The sequence below is a fragment of the Lissotriton vulgaris genome, chromosome 4_1, assembly GCF_964263255.1.
Source record: "Lissotriton vulgaris chromosome 4_1, aLisVul1.2, whole genome shotgun sequence".
Taxonomy (NCBI): Eukaryota; Metazoa; Chordata; class Amphibia; order Caudata; family Salamandridae; genus Lissotriton; species Lissotriton vulgaris.
In genome coordinates this window covers 409,092,421-409,113,559 of record NC_141691.1, presented here as the reverse complement: position 1 = coordinate 409,113,559, position 21,139 = coordinate 409,092,421, and the positions used below count along the sequence as shown (strand labels likewise).

Sequence of the window (21,139 nt, the reverse complement as noted above, 5' to 3'; positions counted from 1 at the left end):
AGTGGCCAAAAACGATTCAGAAAAGGGGGTGGTGATGAACAGAGTGTCTGAATTAAGCAGACCACTCTTACCCAGTCCAAAGATCAGGGCTTGATCCATCACCGTTATTTATCTCACTGCCCCATCCCAGCTCAGAACCTGGCTATATGCAAATTAGTCTGTCCCTGGCTCAGTGCATCATGGGAACAGGGCAGACCAAACTACCAAGCCAATTCTTCACCAGAAAGGAGACAAGCTACCGGGGACCGGTTTCTGGCATTTCAGCCTCTTCGGCCCGGCTTGCTTGAATCCTGATGGAGCAGTGAGAAAGGGACTCATGTCTGAGTATACCCTGCCACACCTATAGTGGCCAAAAACGATTCAGAAAAGGGGGTGGTGATGAACAGAGTGTCTGAATTAAACAGACCACTCTTACCCAGTCCAAAGATCAGGGCTTGATCCATCACCGTTATTTATCTCACTGCCCCATCCCAGCTCAGAACCTGGCTATATGCAAATTAGTCTGTCCCTGGCCCAGTGCATCATGGGAACAGGGCAGACCAAACTACCAAGCCAATTCTTCACCAGAAAGGAGACAAGCTACCGGGGACCGGTTTCTGGCATTTCAGCCTCTTCGGCCCGGCTTGCTTGAATCCTGATGGAGCAGTGAGAAAGGGACTCATGTCTGAGTATACCCTGCCACACCTATAGTGGCCAAAAACGATTCAGAAAAGGGGGTGGTGATGAACAGAGTGTCTGAATTAAGCAGACCACTCTTACCCAGTCCAAAGATCAGGGCTTGATCCATCACCGTTATTTATCTCACTGCCCCATCCCAGCTCAGAACCTGGCTATATGCAAATTAGTCTGTCCCTGGCCCAGTGCATCATGGGAACAGGGCAGACCAAACTACCAAGCCAATTCTTCACCAGAAAGGAGACAAGCTACCGGGGACCGGTTTCTGGCATTTCAGCCTCTTCGGCCCGGCTTGCTTGAATCCTGATGGAGCAGTGAGAAAGGGACTCATGTCTGAGTATACCCTGCCACACCTATAGTGGCAAAAACGATTCAGAAAAGGGGGTGGTGATGAACAGAGTGTCTGAATTAAGCAGACCACTCTTACCCAGTCCAAAGATCAGGGCTTGATCCATCACCGTTATTTATCTCACTGCCCCATCCCAGCTCAGAACCTGGCTATATGCAAATTAGTCTGTCCCTGGCTCAGTTCATCATGGGAACAGGGCAGACCAAACTACCAAGCCAATTCTTCACCAGAAAGGAGACAAGCTACCAGGGACCGGTTTCTGGCATTTCAGCCTCTTCGGCCCGGCTTGCTTGAATCCTGATGGAGCAGTGAGAAAGGGACTCATGTCTGAGTATACCCTGCCACACCTATAGTGGCCAAAAACGATTCAGAAAAGGGGGTGGTGATGAACAGAGTGTCTGAATTAAGCAGACCACTCTTACCCAGTCCAAAGATCAGGGCTTGATCCATCACCGTTATTTATCTCACTGCCCCATCCCAGCTCAGAACCTGGCTATATGCAAATTAGTCTGTCCCTGGCCCAGTGCATCATGGGAACAGGGCAGACCAAACTACCAAGCCAATTCTTCACCAGAAAGGAGACAAGCTACCGGGGACCGGTTTCTGGCATTTCAGCCTCTTCGGCCCGGCTTGCTTGAATCCTGATGGAGCAGTGAGAAAGGGACTCATGTCTGAGTATACCCTGCCACACCTATAGTGGCCAAAAACGATTTGTAAATATTTTTGTCCACCCTAAGCGTGGAAGGGTATTCTCAGATGTGAGACCCTTGCTCATTGCACCATCAGGATTCAAGCAAACCGGGCCGAAGACGGCTGTAATGCCAGAAACCGGTCCCCGGGAGCTTGTTTCCTTCCCAGTGTAAGAATTGGCTTTTGTAGTTTGGTTTGCCCTGTTCCCATCATGCACTGGGACAGGAACAGACTAATTTGCATACAGCCAGATTCTGAAACTGGGATGGTGCAGTGAGCTAAAAAACGGTGTTGGATCTAGCCCTGATCTCTTGACTGGGTGAGAGCTTTCTGCTTAATTCAGAGACTCTGTCCCTCACCACCCCTTTTTGTAAATATTTTTGTCCACCCTAAGCGTGGAAGGGTATTCTCAGATGTGAGACCCTTGCTCATTGCACCATCAGGATTCAAGCAAACCGGGCCGAAGACGGCTGTAATGCCAGAAACCAGTCCCCGGGAGCTTGTTTCCTTCCCAGTGTAAGAATTGGCTTTTGTAGTTTGGTTTGCCCTGTTCCCATCATGCACTGGGACAGGAACAGACTAATTTGCATACAGCCAGATTCTGAAACTGGGATGGTGCAGTGAGCTAAAAAACGGTGTTGGATCTAGCCCTGATCTCTTGACTGGGTGAGAGCTTTCTGCTTAATTCAGAGACTCTGTCCCTCACCACCCCTTTTTGTAAATATTTTTGTCCACCCCAAGCGTGGAAGGGTATTCTCAGATGTGAGGCCCTTGCTCATTGCACCATCAGGATTCAAGCAAACCGGGCCGAAGACGGCTGTAATGCCAGAAACCGGTCCCCGGGAGCTTGTTTCCTTCCCAGTGTAAGAATTGGCTTTTGTAGTTTGGTTTGCCCTGTTCCCATCATGCACTGGGACAGGAACAGACTAATTTGCATACAGCCAGATTCTGAAACTGGGATGGTGCAGTGAGCTAAAAAACGGTGTTGGATCTAGCCCTGATCTCTTGACTGGGTGAGAGCTTTCTGCTTAATTCAGAGACTCTGTCCCTCACCACCCCTTTTTGTAAATATGCCTTATAAAAACAAGCCTGCGAGATCCCTGCGAGGAGCGGGCGCCGTCAGAAAGCAGCGTCCCGCGAGTGGTGCGGAGGCAAGCCCGCAAGTGGTGCACGCGACAAGGCTGCGAGGAGCGTGCGGGATCGCAAAGCGTGCGATGGGAAAGTGTGAGGAGACACCATGCGCGCGCACATGGCCTGTCTGTGCGCGCTCATGGTTTGTCTCCCTCGCTACCAAAAGCCAAAACAATAGAGGCTCGCTAAGGCAAAGCACCACATGCGCTGCATTCTCTAGGCGAGACCTAACAAGGTGAAGCAACACATGCGCTGCGTTCGCTAGGCGAGACCTAAAAATTGTGAGACCCCTAGGAGCAACAATGAGGTGCTGGCACCCAGGAGTGAAGAAGAGGGGTGGGACGGAGCAAGACTCTGCTGAAACACAGGTAAAGGGGCCAGATACGTTGTCCCTTTATTTGCTAAAAGTCAAATGCAATAGAAAATTGAAAAGTAAACATAGTTCCGTGATCGCAGCGATGGAGAGCTTAGCTAATCAAAAACAGAGAGCAAGATTGAAATACTTTTTTCGGGAAACAAACTCGCGGCTGGGAGGAAAACCATAACATCGCGAACTGAGAGCTGTGATACAAAAGAACGTCATTGTATCATGAGAACGATCCAAATTCCACTCTAAGTATATGTTGAAGTAATGGTTACAATGCTGTCTGTGAAACACAGTTATGGCTGTCTGTAGTGAGACAGCAAAAAATGGAAGTGAACATTGGAGAAACTGAAGAAATAATAACAACCTCGTAATATTTATAGACAAAGCATAAGGGTCCGTTGTTAAAAAAAAAAGAACTTTGTGGTCTTGGGCAAAACATTGTTATTAGTCCACGTAATATTGAATAGTAATTATATGTCAGTGGCTGTCCATTAAATAGCAGCAAAATTCGGATAAAGTATACAAGCCAATCTACTCCTGACCATGCTGTATCTTAAAGGTAAAATACACTAACGCTGCTGTGCTAGATTATAAAACTGCCAGTCCTCTTAGGAAGAGTGTATTAGTCTTTCCAGTTACCTTAGAAGTAACTCTTTACCTTCATATGGCTCTTGGTGTCCTACTTAGTGTGTGCTTCTCTTTTTACTATTTGCTTATTTGCTTTCTGGGAGTGGTGGAATTTTGGGACAATCTCAAAACTCGTGTAAGCTTCTTCCATTCTCAGTTTGGAACGTTACAAAATAAAGTGAATGTGCATTGTCACTCAATTCCATCCCACAGTGTTTATCGTATGACTGTAGTTAGTTTCCCGGCTCTTTAACAGCCTATTAATGAGACCCTGTATTTTTCTTCGAGGGCAGTATCTGCCACCTACAGCAGTAAATACAACTCAACGCCTGCACTCTCTTCGACTAGTGATGAGGGAGGCTGACCTCGAAGCCTACATCATTCCCGCAACAGATGCTCATATGGTAAGTCTTTCAGTGCACTGTAGCAGGATTTCTCTTACTCAGCCGGCTTTTCATGCATGCTCTGTTCCCATGACCCAGGACTGTATCACTCATTTCTCAGATAAGTAGATTTTAAGATTGTGGAACATACGCTCCTATATGATGATTGTCAATCTCTTCTGCATTGCATTTATCACAGATTGATGGAAAAGCATTGCATCTGCTATTTTGAAAGGATTGGCTATTGATAACCGGCTGAAGCTTTGCAAAATGGGGATGGGGAGCATTATTATTATTATTATTATTATTATTATTATTATTATTATTATTTGCTCCATTGATCTTGGTGAGGGTCATCACATGGGTGGCAGATTGTCATGGTTGGGATTTAAGCAACTGAGGGCCTCATTTATGAAAAGTGACGCATCACTGCGTGAAAACAGCAATGTTTATTGTGCCCTCCTTGCGACATGCTGGATGTGTCATATTTACAGCATGATACATCATGTCACAAGGAGTTACAGATACGTCAGTATTTCGGACGTATCTGTAGGTGCAAAAATTACGCATTGATGGATTGTGTCACGAAAGTGACGCAACTCCATCAATGGGTCCTTTCACATGGGCAAGTCCCATTTCAAATGTGCCTGCGTCAGCCTTACGCCTGCTGTGAGGCAGGCGTAAGATGTTTTACGCATTTGCGTCCTAAAAGTGACGCAGTGAAGTCTCATAGATTTCACTGCGTCACTTCTAAAAGGCTTACTTGAGTCAGAACACCCACCCTGAATACATTATACCTGGCCCAGGTATAATGTGGCGCAGGGGTTTACAAAGTGACGCATCTACCTAGATGCATCACTTTGTAAATATGATGCAACATGGCGCATTTTTTACGCTGCTGGTGAATTACAAAAAGTGACTCACCAGTGGTGCAAAAATGACGCAAGGGCTCATGCATCTGAGTATTGGCAGTTCTTGTAGTAGGCAGGCAAAATTCTCTGGCCAAAGGGCACTTTTTTCTTCTTCCCCCCAGGTCCTATCAAAAGTAGACCTATCTAGCATCATGGACCTGGAACGCTCTCTCATAGGATATTAGAACAGCCACCTTGCACACAAATTTAGACAAGGAGCGCCAGACTTGGCTCTTTGACTAATGTTCCAGACCCTCCACACCTACTCAGCGACCAGTGGCGGCCAGCACAAATCTGGGGTGGTGGAGAGGTTTTAGGGGGGTGTTAAAAAAGAACAGTAACACAGTAATAGGCTGCATTGTGATTGGTCTGAGCACAGTGGTTCGGTGCTTAGCCAGAGAATGGGAGCTAGGGCATGTTCTCCACCAACATGCAAAGTGCGCATGACTGTTTGGCCGAACTGAAAGGGCTGGTCAAACTTTCATGTGACTCAGTGTGCCCACCACTTCTCCCCCTGTTCTGTTAGCAGAGCTGCCCCACCCCACCCCACCCTTTAAAGATGCCACAGCAGGAGAAAATAAAATGATAATAACACCAAGTTATTATCATTGCATTTTTCATTATTTCACTGCTGCAAAGCAGTGGGACGACATTCCTCCACGTTAGCGGAGGAGCCGCTGCTGCTAGAAACCCTCACGGGTGATTAGTATGCGCTCTATACATCCTTTTACATTACATCAGAGTTTTAAAGGAAGGCACTTTTTTTATTTTACAATGATAGCACTGCTTAAGCTCAGAAAAAGCATCTTAGTGCCTAGAAACCCACTTCAGGGTATTGCTATAATATGTAAGTACTCTACGAGAATCGGTTATTCGGGTCCTGAGTCACATTGATAACTCAGTATTTCAGTGGTTTAATTGTTGTATTCGCAACTTGCATGTCATAGGTTAGAATTCGGACAGTGATGGTTCAATATTTCATCCTTCAATTTATATGGGTTATGTTATCAGTAGGGCTTTCCATCTACAGCAAAAACAATGGAAAGGTTTGCTATGATAAAACAAAATGTGTTGAAGTGATGTTTCATTTTTAGCACGCATCTCATTAAACTTATCTTTGGTGTGTCCTGATGTCTAGTAAAACGGCAGATGTATATATTACTCTGATAACAAAGGCTCTTTCATGGTTAAACACTACATCGAATTTTGAGACATTGGTCACTTACAAACTGGCCGCCACAAACTTGTACAATAACACAGGTCATTAAATAACTGCACGGTACATTTGTTGTGGCCCGGCTAGGAACAAGTCTATCATAGCAGAAACGTATAATTCAGTAGGCATTGCAGTGTATATTTATTAATTGATAGATATTTGGTGAGAGGTCATTGCATAATGTTTACTGCTGGTCTTGGATAGAACTGTTTTTAAGAATCCATAAGTGCTCCGCTTGATCAGGCTGCTGACCCTCTATGGGTACACCTCTGGTCTTACAGTAAAGTCCGTCCCAGTTCCACTGAAAGGCGACAGGGATGTAACCGAGTGGGACTCAGTGTTACCGAATGTAGGCTTAGCTTCCAGTATGTAGGAATTCATATAGCTCTTGAGCCTAATTTGCCCTTGAATCTGAATTTGAGGCTCCAGATTCTTAGGACTTAGGTGAACCTCACCAAATGAGTTGAGATGACACTCAATATTTTGGGCAGGATATCCCTACTTAAAATGATGGGGCTGCCACGACTATAGTACATCATCCAGAACTTCCTTCTGCTCATCCCCCAGGATTGTTTCAAGGAATTGCTTGGGAAGGCTCTCTCAATTAAATGGCAGAACCTACTCTCCTGGCTGGCATTCGGCAAGTCTTTACAATCGAGGGAATGGGCATATACCGCTCCATTTCTACTGGGTGGCACAGATACTAGTGATAAATGGCTGGTTAAATGGTGGGTGGCATGACCCTGCATCCCTGTTTGAATTGGCACTGATGGAACTGGAGGCTGTTGTGGGAATAATGTATGGAGACCCTATTCCTCATACCTTCCCAGAGGTCACCAGAGTGATTTTGCTCACATGAGTGTCTGCCCTGAGATGGATCAGAAGGGACTTGACGATTACACTCTAACCACCCTTGTGGTGGGGAAACCTGCTGCAGTGTAGGGCAACCCTTGAAGACTTTGAAGTGTGGGGTCTTAGTGGCATAGCGACAATTGGCGACCTTTGTCAAGGTGTGCAAATGAAATATTTTTGAGGTCTCCAGAATGATTTTGGCATGCATAAATCTCAATTTCTTTATTATTCCAAGTGCGCCATGCAATTATGTCCCATCAGGAGACTCTCGGACACTTACCAGAATACAGCCTACTTGAGACCAAGATCAGAATGGGCCCTTTCAGGAAAGGGAACATCTCACAGACATACAAGACTTTAGTGATCTTGTTTCCTCCTTGAAAACACATTGGGAGGAGTGGCTGGGATCATTAAATGACATTTGGATAGATGCAAGTATGTCCCTTCAAGGGGTTGGTATCTCCTCATGACTCCGACTTATTCATCTTAAATACTTACAGATGTCCTATTTCTCTCCTCTATGACTATGGCATGCACACAGAATTCCTGAACCTCTCTGTTTCCGTTGTCCTGAGCAGTGGGATGATGTGTTTCACATGGCTTGGGGATGTCCTGTTATTGCCTCATACTGGCAGAGAATCTTTGTTGCCCTCTCAAAGGTCCTTGGAAGGGTGCTGGAACCCTCCCCCCCCATGTCGCAGTGCTGGGTTTTCTGAAGGATCTTGGCGGGAGCCTGGTAGAACGCACTTTGAAGGGGTTAGAACCATCCTTGCAACCAAAAAAAACCTTGCCAGGCACTGGACCTCAGTTACTTCACCCTCTCTGACATCAAGGGGCCGACAATGGACTGGTGCGCCATACTGGAGGAGCCAGTGCATGCAGCCAGGGGCTGCCCTCAAAAACATGGGAAGGTTTGAGGGAAGCGGTGGGCATATTATTGTGTGGGCGAATGTTTGTTTGGACACTCTCAGGGAGGACGCATGTGGTGGTATCATCTTTATTATGCAGCAGTGTGTGCACAGATCTGTTCTTTCTTTGTTTTCAACGAACATTACATTAAAAAACTTTGATGATAAAAAAAGAATCCGCAAGTGCACATCTGATGTGATAGCTTGCCTGTTAAAGCACCTGCTGTAACACTGAGCATGCCATTGGTTGCTCTGGTCCAACCCCTCTCGAGAACAAAGCAACTGACCAGAGGGGGAGTTACATTCCACTTGCGTCCTAGTGAAAAGGGTAGCAAGCTACACCTTACGCTTGTAAACGCTGTCTAAAAAACATACAAGCGGCCGCTATTGTGTGTCACCTTCAGGAAAATTGAAAATGAATATGTCATTGCCATTTTAAATTGAAATTCACGAATTTCTACCGATTGTTTTGTGCTAGATGCCTGAACACGAGTAAAAATGCGAACTGTCATAATGGAATTGCATTCACATTGTTAATCATAATGATGTTAGATAACAAAATACCCATTCCCGTTACGATTTCAGCTCCCACACCTCCCTCCCCCGAACTCCTTTTTTGAAAATGGTTTCATGGCCGGTATGTCAGTTCAATTGTAGACGGTAACGATTCGCAAATTAAGTTATAATAAAATGGCTCTAAACTGTTTAACTACTAATAACTACACAGATTATGCTCAAAAGCATTTGTTTTTCCCCACTTAAGCAACAAGGAGGGCAATGTGTATTCCCCTTGAGATAATAATACCAAACTCCCATTCAGACAGAGTATAGCGCTAGTCATTAATTTATTTAATTTACCTCTTTTTCATGCGTTATCTGAGAGTGATAAAATATAAAGCGGTGGTTGGCATATTTTGTTTAATGAACTGAAGGCAATGGATGGCGAGGGCATGTCGTGGTCTTGAAACGTGTTTTTGCAGCAAACCATCGGTGTAGGAAATAATTACAGTCGGTGATGTTGGGACAAAAACAATTGCTACTTGCTGGATAGAGTAACTGCTTGTGTCACAGAGTGTCTCTTGGCAACATGTCAACACTTCAAAGCAAACAGACATGACTATAGCGAGGCATAGGGGTGCGTTTGTTTCTATTGTTGCGCCCTCACACCTGCATCAACAGGAGAAACTTACTTCCTGATAGTTTGATTCTAATGTCTTGTTGTTGCTGCTCGCATCATCTTCCAGTGTTTGTGTTTCTCCATATTCCTGTCTCACGCTGTGAGCAGCCTTGGCTGTGTTAGTGGTTCCAGTGCTTAATTTGTGAAAGAATTAACGCTGTGTCCCAAAGATTTGTTCAGAAGCCCATGCCAGGTGCTATTGAATGTCAGCGTGCTAAATAGCAGGGCTAGAAGGTCTTGATTTCAACCCAGGCCTCTTTAATCCACCACCGAAGCTCCTTAGTTATCTCACTTTTGCAAGTTATTATTTCTCCCTTCATCACGGGTTTTCTGTGTTTCTCTCCAGCGGCGGCTGGCAGGGAAGGGGGTGGCAGGGTGGGGGGTACGGAGGAGTAGAGAGACAAAAAAATCATCTTATCTTTTGCTGCCGGCCATCCACCTCTCCCCTTTGTTCCCTTTAGCCACCTCCTCCTCTACTTTCGTAGCAGAAGGAAGCAGGAAGCACACAGGCTCCCACCCATAGCCAATAACAACGCTGCAATACAGCATTGTGATTGGTCTGAGCACCGTGGTGCGGCACTCAGAGGGGGACTGTGAGGATTTGCATGTTCCTCACCAGGCTATGTAAAGCAAGCCTGGTGCAAAGATGCAAAGTGCACCAGGGCCGGCGCTAGGCATGGGCAGCGTGGGCGGCTGCACAGGGCCTCGCACTCAGCCCACCAGCATGGGGCCACGCACTGGTGATGTGTCCTGTTGTTTCCCTGGCGATCTATTACAAATAAAGGTGTCACCTGCAATTAAGGTCCATTGGAGGGGAGCCCCTCCCTGGGCCTCTCATGGATGGTGTCAGGAGGCATAGGGGAGGGAGACGGAGACGCTCCCTCAATTGCAAGGAGACCATTCACAGACACTGCGGGGGGCCATTGTCCAGCATTTTGGCGCCCCCACAGTTTTAACTTTTAGACCACAATCAATTCTCACACCTATCGGACTGAAGGTGTGAGAAATGATTGTGGAGTAAAAGTTAAAACTGTGGGGGCGCCAAAATGCTGGACAATGGGGCCCCCACAGTGTCTGTGAATGGTCTCCTTGCAAGGGGCCACTTATCTAAATTAGAGGGGGCCTCGCACAGTCCCTTTTAGCCCAGGGCCTCGCAAATCCTAGAACCGGCCCTGAAGTGCACAGGACCGTTTGGCCGTGCCAGGAGGGCCGGCCAAGCAGTCATGCATGTGCACTTGGAGTGGGAAAACCACTCATCCCCCCCTAGGCCCAGCCACCCCCCCTCCTTAACCCAGCCTGTGGTGAAGAATAAAATGATAATAACCAGGTTATTTTCATTTTATTTTTTCCCTGCACTGCTCTTAAATTAGTGGGGCGACGCTCCTCCTCCTTAACGGAGGAGCCGCCACTGGTTCTCTTCCTTCTTCTGTGTATCTCCCTCTACTTTTAGTGTTTGGATCTCTATTGCTCTGAGTCAACGTCTGCTGATGAAAAATAATGGCAGTGCCCAAAAATGAGTGCCAGTGGGCTCCACCTGCAGCCACCAGCTCAAGTTAAGCACCAAGTGCTTCATGAGTAAATGGTTGTTTTCCTCCGCAAATGCCTCTTAGAATTCATTAAACTATAGGGCAAAATGGAGCACTTAATGAAGCTTCTGATTCTGCTTATGCAATGTATTAAAATATGAATTCAAACACTATAGTGAATGGAATTAAAATGTTTAACCCGTGTTTGGTGAGAGTCTAGAGATCCCGGATATCTCTCCCAAAAGTTTCACAGGTGAAACAATTTCTTTGTTGGCTTACAGAAATTTGCTGTTTCAATTTATAAATTTAACAGCGGAATGTCAGTTATATGTTTCCAAATTGGGCCGCTCCATTTTGTGGTGATAATTAATCAATGATATTGAGCACCTTTACACACTGAACACGTTCTAATCGACAGGCGAATTACGGTTTAGGAACTTTGGCTTTATCTAATAAAAGTAACAGGGGTTCTCTCTTCATAACTTCCTTCAGTAATTAATTTAAATGTAAGAAATGCTAGCAAACATGCTCCGAGTTGTGGCTAGTGCCCGAAATCAAAATCCTTTTTTCAGCATTTGTGCTTGTGGGGCAACGGGAGTCTTTTCTTTTTCTATACCGCATAAAATTTGGAAATGCCTTTTCCAATGACCATCCTGACGTCATAAGTCAAATGTTTCTCTCCTACCCAATGTATGCACTTTACTTCGCAATGTTTTCAATATACCATAATATTTTTAAGGCAAATGTTTTTTTCATAAAAGTTGGCGTCCGCAACTGATAGCCCTGTTTCCAGACAGGTACTTACTGCAGCACAGTGTAAATATGAATTATTGAGTTTTTAATTTTTTTGAATGAAGTAATGCCATTTAGGGAGAATTATATGAGCCTATTGCTTTGATGAGATTGTGTAATTTTTGGCTTTGTTTGCAGGATTCTTCTTAGGTGCATTTAATTTGCGAGTTACGAAATTAAAATTCAACTGACATTATAGGGCGAAATTCATTATTGTGATATCTTTGTGAGCGTGCGAAAATGTGTTCATTTTAGTTATACTTCGGGCAAAAGTCTCATGTGTTATTGGAAACATTCTAATGCAAAATGACATTTTGAAAGCTAAGTATCTCAATAACTTATCTTTGCAGACGTTTGGTCATGTAATGTAAAAAAGAGCTTTGGAAATTTCAGTTGTTATCCATTCTTTTTTAAGTAAATGAAGTGAAGTCGTGCAATCTGGCACTCCCCTATTTGTAATAGCCAGGGGGCATATTACCAAGGGCCTTATCGCCGCTTTAGCTGGACGTTTTCCCGCTAAAGCGGCGATAATTTGATCGCCCTATTACCAAGCTGTCGCTAACCCCAGTTAGCGCAGCTAATAGGCGATAGCGAGCATCTTGGTGCCCAGCGATATTTATCACTAATGATATGCAAAGTGGGCGTGCCAAGATGTTAGCGACTGAAAACAGCCGCTAACATCGCTATCTCCTATTACCTACAAAGGCGTAGTTTTGGAAATATTCGCGCTAAGCGCGAATATCTCCAAAAGCTAACACCTGCCCAGAGCAGTTCTTAGCCATGTTATCCAATGGGAGGTGGATAACATAGCTAAGAGCATTGTCACGATAATGTGTGAATATCGCTGTATTTCAAGCGATATTCACGCATTTCAAATGATTTTTATCGTTTCTGAGATAAACCTTGATGATAGCAAGGTATCTCAGCGATAAAAATCGTCGTAGCGCGGCGGAAAAATTATTCCCGCTAACCCTGCTTAGCAATAAATATTGCTATTTCTAGGTAATATGCCCCCAGGTTTTTTAATAGGACACTTGAGCACCGCCTAGTGATGTGCCTCTGATCACTGGTGACTGCCTACTGGTGAATGGCTCAAGCCGTGTGAGAAGACGCTTGTGTCAGAGGTATGCATACAGATAAACTGGAGGGGTGTGTGAGAAACTACAAGAGTAAGTCACGTCACATCTAAGCCTTCAAAAACGCCACCCGCATTCACCACCAACTAATCCGAAAAGCCAAGAAAACAGCATTCAAGGATCGACTTGACAACAACGCTCACAATAGCAAAGGAACTTTTCAACATCGTCAAGGAATTTTCCAATCCCTCGGCCAACTCCAACGACATCACCCCCTCTCAAACCCTCTGCGACTCCCTAGCCTCATTTTTCCACAACAAGATTGCAGACATCCACAACAGCTTTGACAACCAACCCGGAAACCAACCCACCCTACCAGTTGCTGATCATCTTCCCCCCGCGAACATCCTTAACGACTGGAACCCAATCTCCACTGAGGACACCATCCGCCTGATGAATTCCATCCACTCAGGATCCGCCACAGACCCATGTCCTCACCACATCTTCAACAAAGCAGACTCCGTCATAGCACCGCACCTCCGAGACGTCATCAACTGCTCCTTCAACTCCGCCACCTTCCCAGAAGACTGGAAACACGCTGAACTCACCGCCCTTCTGAAAAAACCCACAGCGGGCCCCACCGAACTAAAAAATTACCGCCCCATCTCGCTTCTTCCATTCCCGGCCAAAGTCATCGAGAAAGCTGTCAACAACCAGCTCGCCGCCTTCCTCGAAGCCAACAAATCCCTCGACCCTTCACAATCTGGCTTCCGAGCAAAACACAGCACTGAGACCGCCCTCATCGCAGCAACAGACGACATTCGAACTCTACTGGACAATGGAGACACAGTCGCCCTCATCCTCCTTGACCTCTCTGCAGCATTCGACACAGTCTGCCACAAAACCCTTTTACAACGCCTCAATAACATCGGAATCCAAGGAAAAGCACTTGAATGGATCACCTCGTTCCTCACCGGAAGAACCCAGAGAGTCCGTCTTCCACCATTCACGTCCGAGGCCTCTGAAGTCATCTGCGGCGTACCACAAGGATCCTCACTCAGTCCCACCCTCTTCAACGTATACATGAGCCCCCTCGCGGCCATCGCACGCCAACACAACCTCAACATCATCTCTTACGCGGATGACACTCAACTGATCCTTTCTCTCACCAATGACCCCAGCACCGCCAAAACTAACCTACATGAAGGAATGAAAGAAGTTGCCGAATGGATGAAACAAAGCCGTCTGAAACTGAACTCAGACAAAACAGAAGTCCTCATCCTAGGTACATCCCCATCTGCATGGGACGACTCCTGGTGGCCGGAAGCCCTCGGAAAAGCACCCATCCCGACAGACCACGCACGGAACCTAGGCGTCATCCTGGATTATTCACTCTCAATGAACAGACAAGTCAGCGCCGTATCCTCTTCCTGCTTCAACATTCTTCGCATGCTCAGAAAAACATTTTCGCTGGATCCCCTCCGACACAAGGAAAACAGTCACCCACGCTCTGGTCACGAGCCGACTGGACTACGGAAACACCCTCTACGCAGGTACTACCGCAAAACTCCAGAAGAAACTCCAACGAATCCAAAACGCCTCAGCCAGACTCATATTAGACATCCCACGCAACGAACACATCTCTGGTCACCTTAAAGACCTCCACTGGCTACCCGTCAATAAGAGGACCACTTTCCGACTGCTTACCCACGCACACAAATCACTCTACGACATCGGTCCAGAATGCCTCAACTCACGACTGTCCTTCTACACCCCCTCCCGCCAACTACGTTCTTCCAGCCAAGCCCTCGCCACTGTACCTCGCATCAACAAGACCACCATGGGAGGCAGATCCTTTTCATACCTGGCTGCTAAAACATGGAACTCACTCCCCGCTTACCTTCGCCTTACCCAGAACCACCTAGCATTCAGAAAGCAACTTAAAACGTGGATATTTGACAAGTAATCCTCCCCCCTTCCTAAGCGCCTTGAAACCCTCTGGGTATGTAGTGCGCTATATAAATTCTTTGACTTGACTTGACTTGAAGGAAGTCACAATGACTCACATAAAAAATACTTTTTATACCAGGCTTGCATGTGCCACTGTAATTCGCTTGTAAGGTAGAAGTAAGACACAATCACTCCTAGGCAAAGCTTCATGAATCAGTTGCACAGGCAGCAAAAAAAGCTGATTGGTGTGCGTGCCTGTCACATACCAGAAAGAGAGAGAATTGATTTATACCTAAAAGAGGGCATATATTAATTTCTTCAGGTCATTGCCAAGATCAATAGCTATGAATTAGTTATAACATATTTCACATCCTTATAAGATGTATGCTCCCAAATCTAATAAACTTTTCTCTTCCATCTTTGCAAGAGGTAAACAGAAGGCTCCATTAAAGACACTCTAGCTAATTCATTCCATCAGTAATTGTCCTTTGGCTGGGCAGGAACCTACCCTTCATGCCCAAATCTACAAAGCCATCACAACAGGCACTCCTGCATCTCTGGCTGACAAGCTCACCATTTCCAGCAGCTCTCTGCACACTGGCAGTCAGGACACCACCAAACTGGAGATAAGAAGTGCAAAAAAAGACAAGCATTTACAATGCAATAGGTCTCGCACATTATTTTGAGCTATTGTCATTGTAAATGTCATTGTTTTTTTTCTTTTTCTTTTGTAAAATAGTTATAGACAATATCACTGTGTGTTTTTGACACAATCCTTAATGCTGGGCAACCTATTTCTGAGCCCGGGCACAAAGAGGTGAAACACCTTGGAGTGTGACCAGAGCTGTCACAGCTCATACAGCTCTCAGAAGTCACACAGCTCACGAAGCTCACACAGCTCTCACAGCTCATGTAGCTCTCACAGTTCACACAGTTCTCAGCTCACACAGGTCTCAGAGCTCACACAGTTCTCATGACTCTCAAGTGTCTCACAGCTAACACAGCTCTCACGACCGTCACGGCTCACACAGCTCTCACGACTGTCACAACTCACAGTTTACACAGCTCTCACTGCTCTCAATCCTCACACAGCTCACAAAGCTCTCACAACTTAAACAGCTCACAAAGCTCTCACAGCTCTCACAGCTCTGAAGACTGTCATGGCTCCCACAGCTCACAGAGCTCTCACATCTCTCATTCTTCACACGGCACTCACAGTTTACACAGCTCTCGCAGCTCAAGCAGCTCCCACAGTCCACACAGCTCTCACAGCTCAGACAGCTCTCATTCCTCACGTGGCTCTCACAGCGTACACCGCTCTCACAGCTCAAATTTCTTACACAGCTCACACAACTCTCACAGCATACACAGCTTTCACAGCTCGCTTTGCTCGCACAGCTCAAACAGCTCTTACAGCTCCAACAGCCCACACAGCTCTCACAGCCCACACAGCTCACACAGCCCACACAGCTCTCACAGCTCAAACAGCTCTCACAGCTCAAACAGCTCTCACAGTCCACACAACTCTTACAGTCCACACAGCTCTTACAGCTGAGACAGCTCTCAGAGCCCACACAGCTCTCACAGCCCACACAGCTCTAACAGCCCACACAGCTCTAACACACAGCTCTCATTCCTCACACAACCCTCACAGTTCCTCTCACAGCTCAGTCGTGAATGTAATGCAAGATCAAAGACATTTTAGACTATGTATCAATTATAATGTTTTATATACCACTTAACTCTACTTCTAATTACAGTAAATGCCAGGTGTTATTTTATACCAATTTATAGTACTCTAGTTACCGACCGCAGAATGATGAAAGGCTGAGTCTGGCTTGCTAGGAATCAAACTAGTAGCACCCAATCCCAGTATTTGTTGCCTGCCAGCGTTCAACTCGCTGAGCCGTCTTGCCAGCTAGACAGCGTCTTAGGGTGTTTCAGTAAATCAGGGTCAGTGACGTCCAGCGGTGATTAACTATCAACCGTCTCCCATGAACATGGGATTAAATCATAAACATAGATAAATACAAAGTGCGCTGTGGGTCGGTCCTGGGTAAGGATCAGTGGTGGGGAAATGCGGGTTTTTTACACGTTTTCTTGAGTGCTTAAGAGACGGGTGCTGTCTCCCCAGGGGAAATACCCAGTTTGTACAGGGCGCCCCTTTTGATTTTAGCATCGACATACCACGAGCAGTGAGCTTGATTTGAACTAATTCCAATCTTTGCATAGAATAGGAGCGGGCGACTAAATCCAAATATCCAAAATTAACCCCTTTGAAAACTGAAGTGCACTTCCATTAGACTTTCCCGATCACATCTCTCACACAGCGCTCATAGCTCAAACAGTTCTCACAGCTCAAACAGCTCTCACAGTTCTCATTCCTCGCACAGCTCTCACAGTTTACACAGCTCTTGCAGCTCAAATTTCTTACACAGCTCACACAACTCTCATGGCATACACAGCTGTCACAGCTCGCATAGCTCACACAGCTTTCACAGCTCTCACAGTCCACACAGCTCTCACAGCCCACATAGCTCTCACAGCCCACACAGAACTCACAGCTCTAGCAGCCTACACAGCTCATACAGCTCTCACAGCTCAAACAGCTCTCACAGCTCAAACAGCTCTCACAGTTCTCATTCCTCACAAGGCTCTCCCAGCTTACACAGCTCTCGCAGCTCAAATTTCTTACACAGCTCACACTACTCTCAAAGCATACACAGCTCGCATAGCTCACACAGCTTTTACAGCTCAACCAGCTCTCACAGCTCTAACAGCCCACAAAGCTCTCAGCTCACACAGCTCTAACACCCCACACAGCTTTCACAGCCTACATAGCTCTAACAGCCCACACAGCTCTAACAGCTCTCACAGTCCACAGAGCTCTCACAGCCCACACAGCCCTCACAGCACACACAAGTCACACAGTATAAACAGCTCTCACAGCCCACACAGCTCTCACAGCCCATACAGCTCTCACAGCCCATACAGATCTCATAACCCACACAACTCTGACAGCATACACGGCTCGCATAACTCACACAGCTTTCACAGCTCAAACAGCTCTAACAACCCAGAGAGCTCATATTCACCCCAGTGGCAGTTGGTGACATTTGAAAGTGGTGCGGTGTAACATTATTGTCGTACTGCACTGTGGCGAGCGCGCGTACCGAATGAGCGCAAACAACCTACCCAGGGTTTGGGGGGTTTACCCCCCAAGAAAATTTTGGAAAAAGAGTGGCCAAACAGTGCATTTTTAAGCAAATTTGAGGAAGCAGGAAGGTTAATAAAGCAATTCGTGCTGGGTCTAACCTGCCCTTACAGGCTTATCTACAAGTTCCTCATCTCATCACATCTTAGTAGACTGATAGGCTGGTCACCCAACCTCACTTGTAGATCTCACATAATCCTTGTTTGAGGGTAAAGCCAAAGAGTGGATCTCCTATCTCACTGATTGATCTTTCTTGGCCTTCTGCTGCTCCTCCACTTGCCACCTGCTCTCCTACCTGTTACAGCTACTTAACAGAAGAAATAACCCCAAGCGCATTACCCGTCCACACTGCTAATGTTCTGATTAACACACTGCTTGCTAATAGTAAACTAGATGATTGCAACAATCTAATACTGCAACCCAATATACTGTTTCTCAGCACAAGACCATTTTGAATTTTGCTACAAACACACTATTCAAATTGCATCACTAATCACAAAGCACTACACGATAAAATGAGGGAGGCTGACTCTAATACACAACGTGCACAGAACATGTTTTCCACCCAACCTCTCCCACCCAGGGCTAACGGCACCTCTTGGAAACCCCAGGCCCAAATAGATGCAACCTGCATGAACATACAAATATCCTCCCATAAGCAATATGGTGCAAGCAGTACGGGAATTAGTGTATGTATGTACCAACAGCTAACTAGTATCTCGCTGCACATGTGTTCTATGGTGAAGCGTAGCTGTGCTTACTATGATAATTGTAACCTACATATGCAAACACCAGTTCAACACGTGCAGCACAGCACAAGTCAAATGTAATTAATTGAATCAGAGTTGCAGAGCAGTCGAGCAAGAGGCAGTCGAGCATTAGTGCGAGAGCAAGAGCAGCGGTTGAAGTGGGTGCCGAGCGCCTTGAGCTGTGAGCCGGGACCGGGACTGGGAGCCGGGAGCGGATGCAGGAAGCAGGTGCCAGGAGCCGGGGGCCGTGAGCGGACTGAAAGTGCTGGTGGTATCGAAGTATCGAAGTATCCCGGTATCCCGAGGCACCCCGCATCCCGCATACCACATACCACATACCACGTCGCTTTGCACCAGGAGAGAAGCGGTGAGAAGCGGGAGTCAGGTGCGGGTCAAGCGCGGGCCGAGAGTGGGCCGAGAGCACTGGCCCTGAAGCCCCCTGGAGCTCTGAAGCACCATGAGGCCCTGCGGCTCACCGCACCGCCCCACAGAAGCAGAAGCGGGTTGGGTGCGGGCCGAGAGTGGGCTGCACGAGGTGAACGGGCAAGGCAGTTTGAAGTGCTGGAGGCACCCTGAGTCATCCCGAAAGGTACCCCGAAAGCCCAGAGGCACCGTGCTACATTCCATCGGCCAGAGAAAGTGCCTTAGAAAGGGCCAGAAGCCAGAGCACTTGCCGCTCGCTGCTGAGGAGAGGTGCGAACTTGGCATTAGTGCCAGTTAACGGGGCAGAGCAGAGCCTGTGGTGCAGAGGAGCCCAGGAGAGGAGAGGAGAGTTGCCTTGTGGAGCGGGTCACCGGGACACCGGGACTGCGAGGACCAGCATTCCCTGTTGGCTCACAGCTGGTGCCTGCTCCCGGGATCACCACGCCCACCTGCCTTACATTAACAGGCTCCATCCGCGGAACGAGCAAGGGCCAAGCCCGGGCCAAGGGAGGGCCCGTTTTAGCCTGTTCGAGCCCGGGGGAGACCGGACCGGACCATTCCTCTTTAGTTTGCGGCAGCACACCTGGATTACATCTGTCTCAGTGAGTACTGTTCAAAGGGACCTTTTTATTTTTTATTTTTTTACTATGGCTGGGCTGCATGGGGAACAAGGAGTAATACAATGGCCTGTAGAGGGCTGATTATTGGCCCACTAGACAATTTTATTACAAGAGCTAATTCAGTCATCGACTAGGCTATTATCCTCATGGAAGCGCAGAGTCTCGTTGGACCTTGCTATGGCCAAACGTTCTTCCATGGGCCATCTAGCAAATGCTTGGACGCCGGTCCACAACGATCATCCCAAAACTACCTCAGTTCCTGCCCTGGTACATGCTCCTCAGGATGATGACTATATGTCTCCTACCATAGGCTCCCCTACTCCTGGGAAAACAGAGCTTGCAGTGGTTTTTTCCTCGCTTACCCCGCTTGAGAAATCACCCGTAATTCCAATGAAGGGTAATCAAAGAGGGCCAAAACACAGGAGGAAGCGGGCTCCCACCAAAGTAATGTATCGCAGGAAGACTAGAACTGCGAAGGGCCGAACTGCCAGCGTAATTACTCCTAAATCCAAGAGAGGTTCTACTTTGAATGTTTCAATTGCCTCGGACACTGACTTATCCCTATTATCGCCAGTTTTGAAAGGACCCACGATCTCGGTGCAGTGTGGGTGGGAGGCTAAGGGGGATGCTAAGGGGGAGGCTCAATGTTTAATGGAGAGACTGGGGTTCTTAGTAAAAGGCAGCGCTTGTACCGCTGGATGAGAGGCTTGTTCGTATGGAACTTCAACTCACCCAGCTACAACAGGCCATGGCCGAGATAGGTAATGGGCGAAAAGAAAGAAAAAAGTGCAGTCAGTAGACACAGCCACAGGCAGTCCCGTGCCTACTGGGGCCCCTTGTCTTGTTCTGCCTCCCACTGCCGGCCCCTCGACCACAGTTGCCAATATGACATCGGTGGTCGAGGGGGCCAGTGCTGGGACTGCACCGGCAGTTATTCTGACCACCCCCACCCCTGGTCTAGTCGTGACAGCACCGGAGAGGGATCTGTCCACACCCAACTTGAGATCACAGGTTACGACAAGAATTGACCTACCGCCTGAAACCAGTCCATACGTGGTGGTATTGAAAGGCATCCCAGAAATCAGTAATCCGGTTCTTAAATCATTTTTTTCTTTAAAAAATAAGGTGACCCAGTGGCTTAATCAAAATAGGCCCCTACCACACAATGTTAAAAGTGAAGTACTGATGGTGCGAAGAGTAGCTTGGGTGGGACACAGTAGGAAGACCATCTCTGGCGACTGCGTCCTGGTTAACTTCAGGGACCCGCGCACAGTAGAATATATTTTTAACTGGGTGCACGACAGTGTAGGCTCTAGGATTCAACCCTATCCCCTGTCTTTCTTCTACCCCCGATCTATGAGGCCAGATTGTGAAGCAGATTGGATACTTGTGCACCAGGGGCGTGGCCAAAGGATGAACATGGGTGACCACAGAGACCTAGTCCCCCCAATCTATCCAGTGACCTATAACAGGTATAGTTCACTTGAAATGGTGGACTGACTC

The 21,139-nt window shown here is 47.0% G+C and overlaps 1 protein-coding gene across 1 annotated transcript in view; it reads left to right on the top strand.

Moving 5' to 3' along the window:
- The window catches only part of LOC147718813 (xaa-Pro aminopeptidase 2-like), a 598,118-nt gene that overhangs the window by 197,123 nt on the left and 379,856 nt on the right, over positions 1 to 21,139 (top strand). The window contains exon 4 of the mRNA XM_086918810.1: positions 4,133 to 4,243. Within this exon, the coding sequence (XP_086774936.1) occupies positions 4,133 to 4,243 (111 nt within the window). The remainder of the gene's footprint in view (positions 1 to 4,132; positions 4,244 to 21,139) is intronic.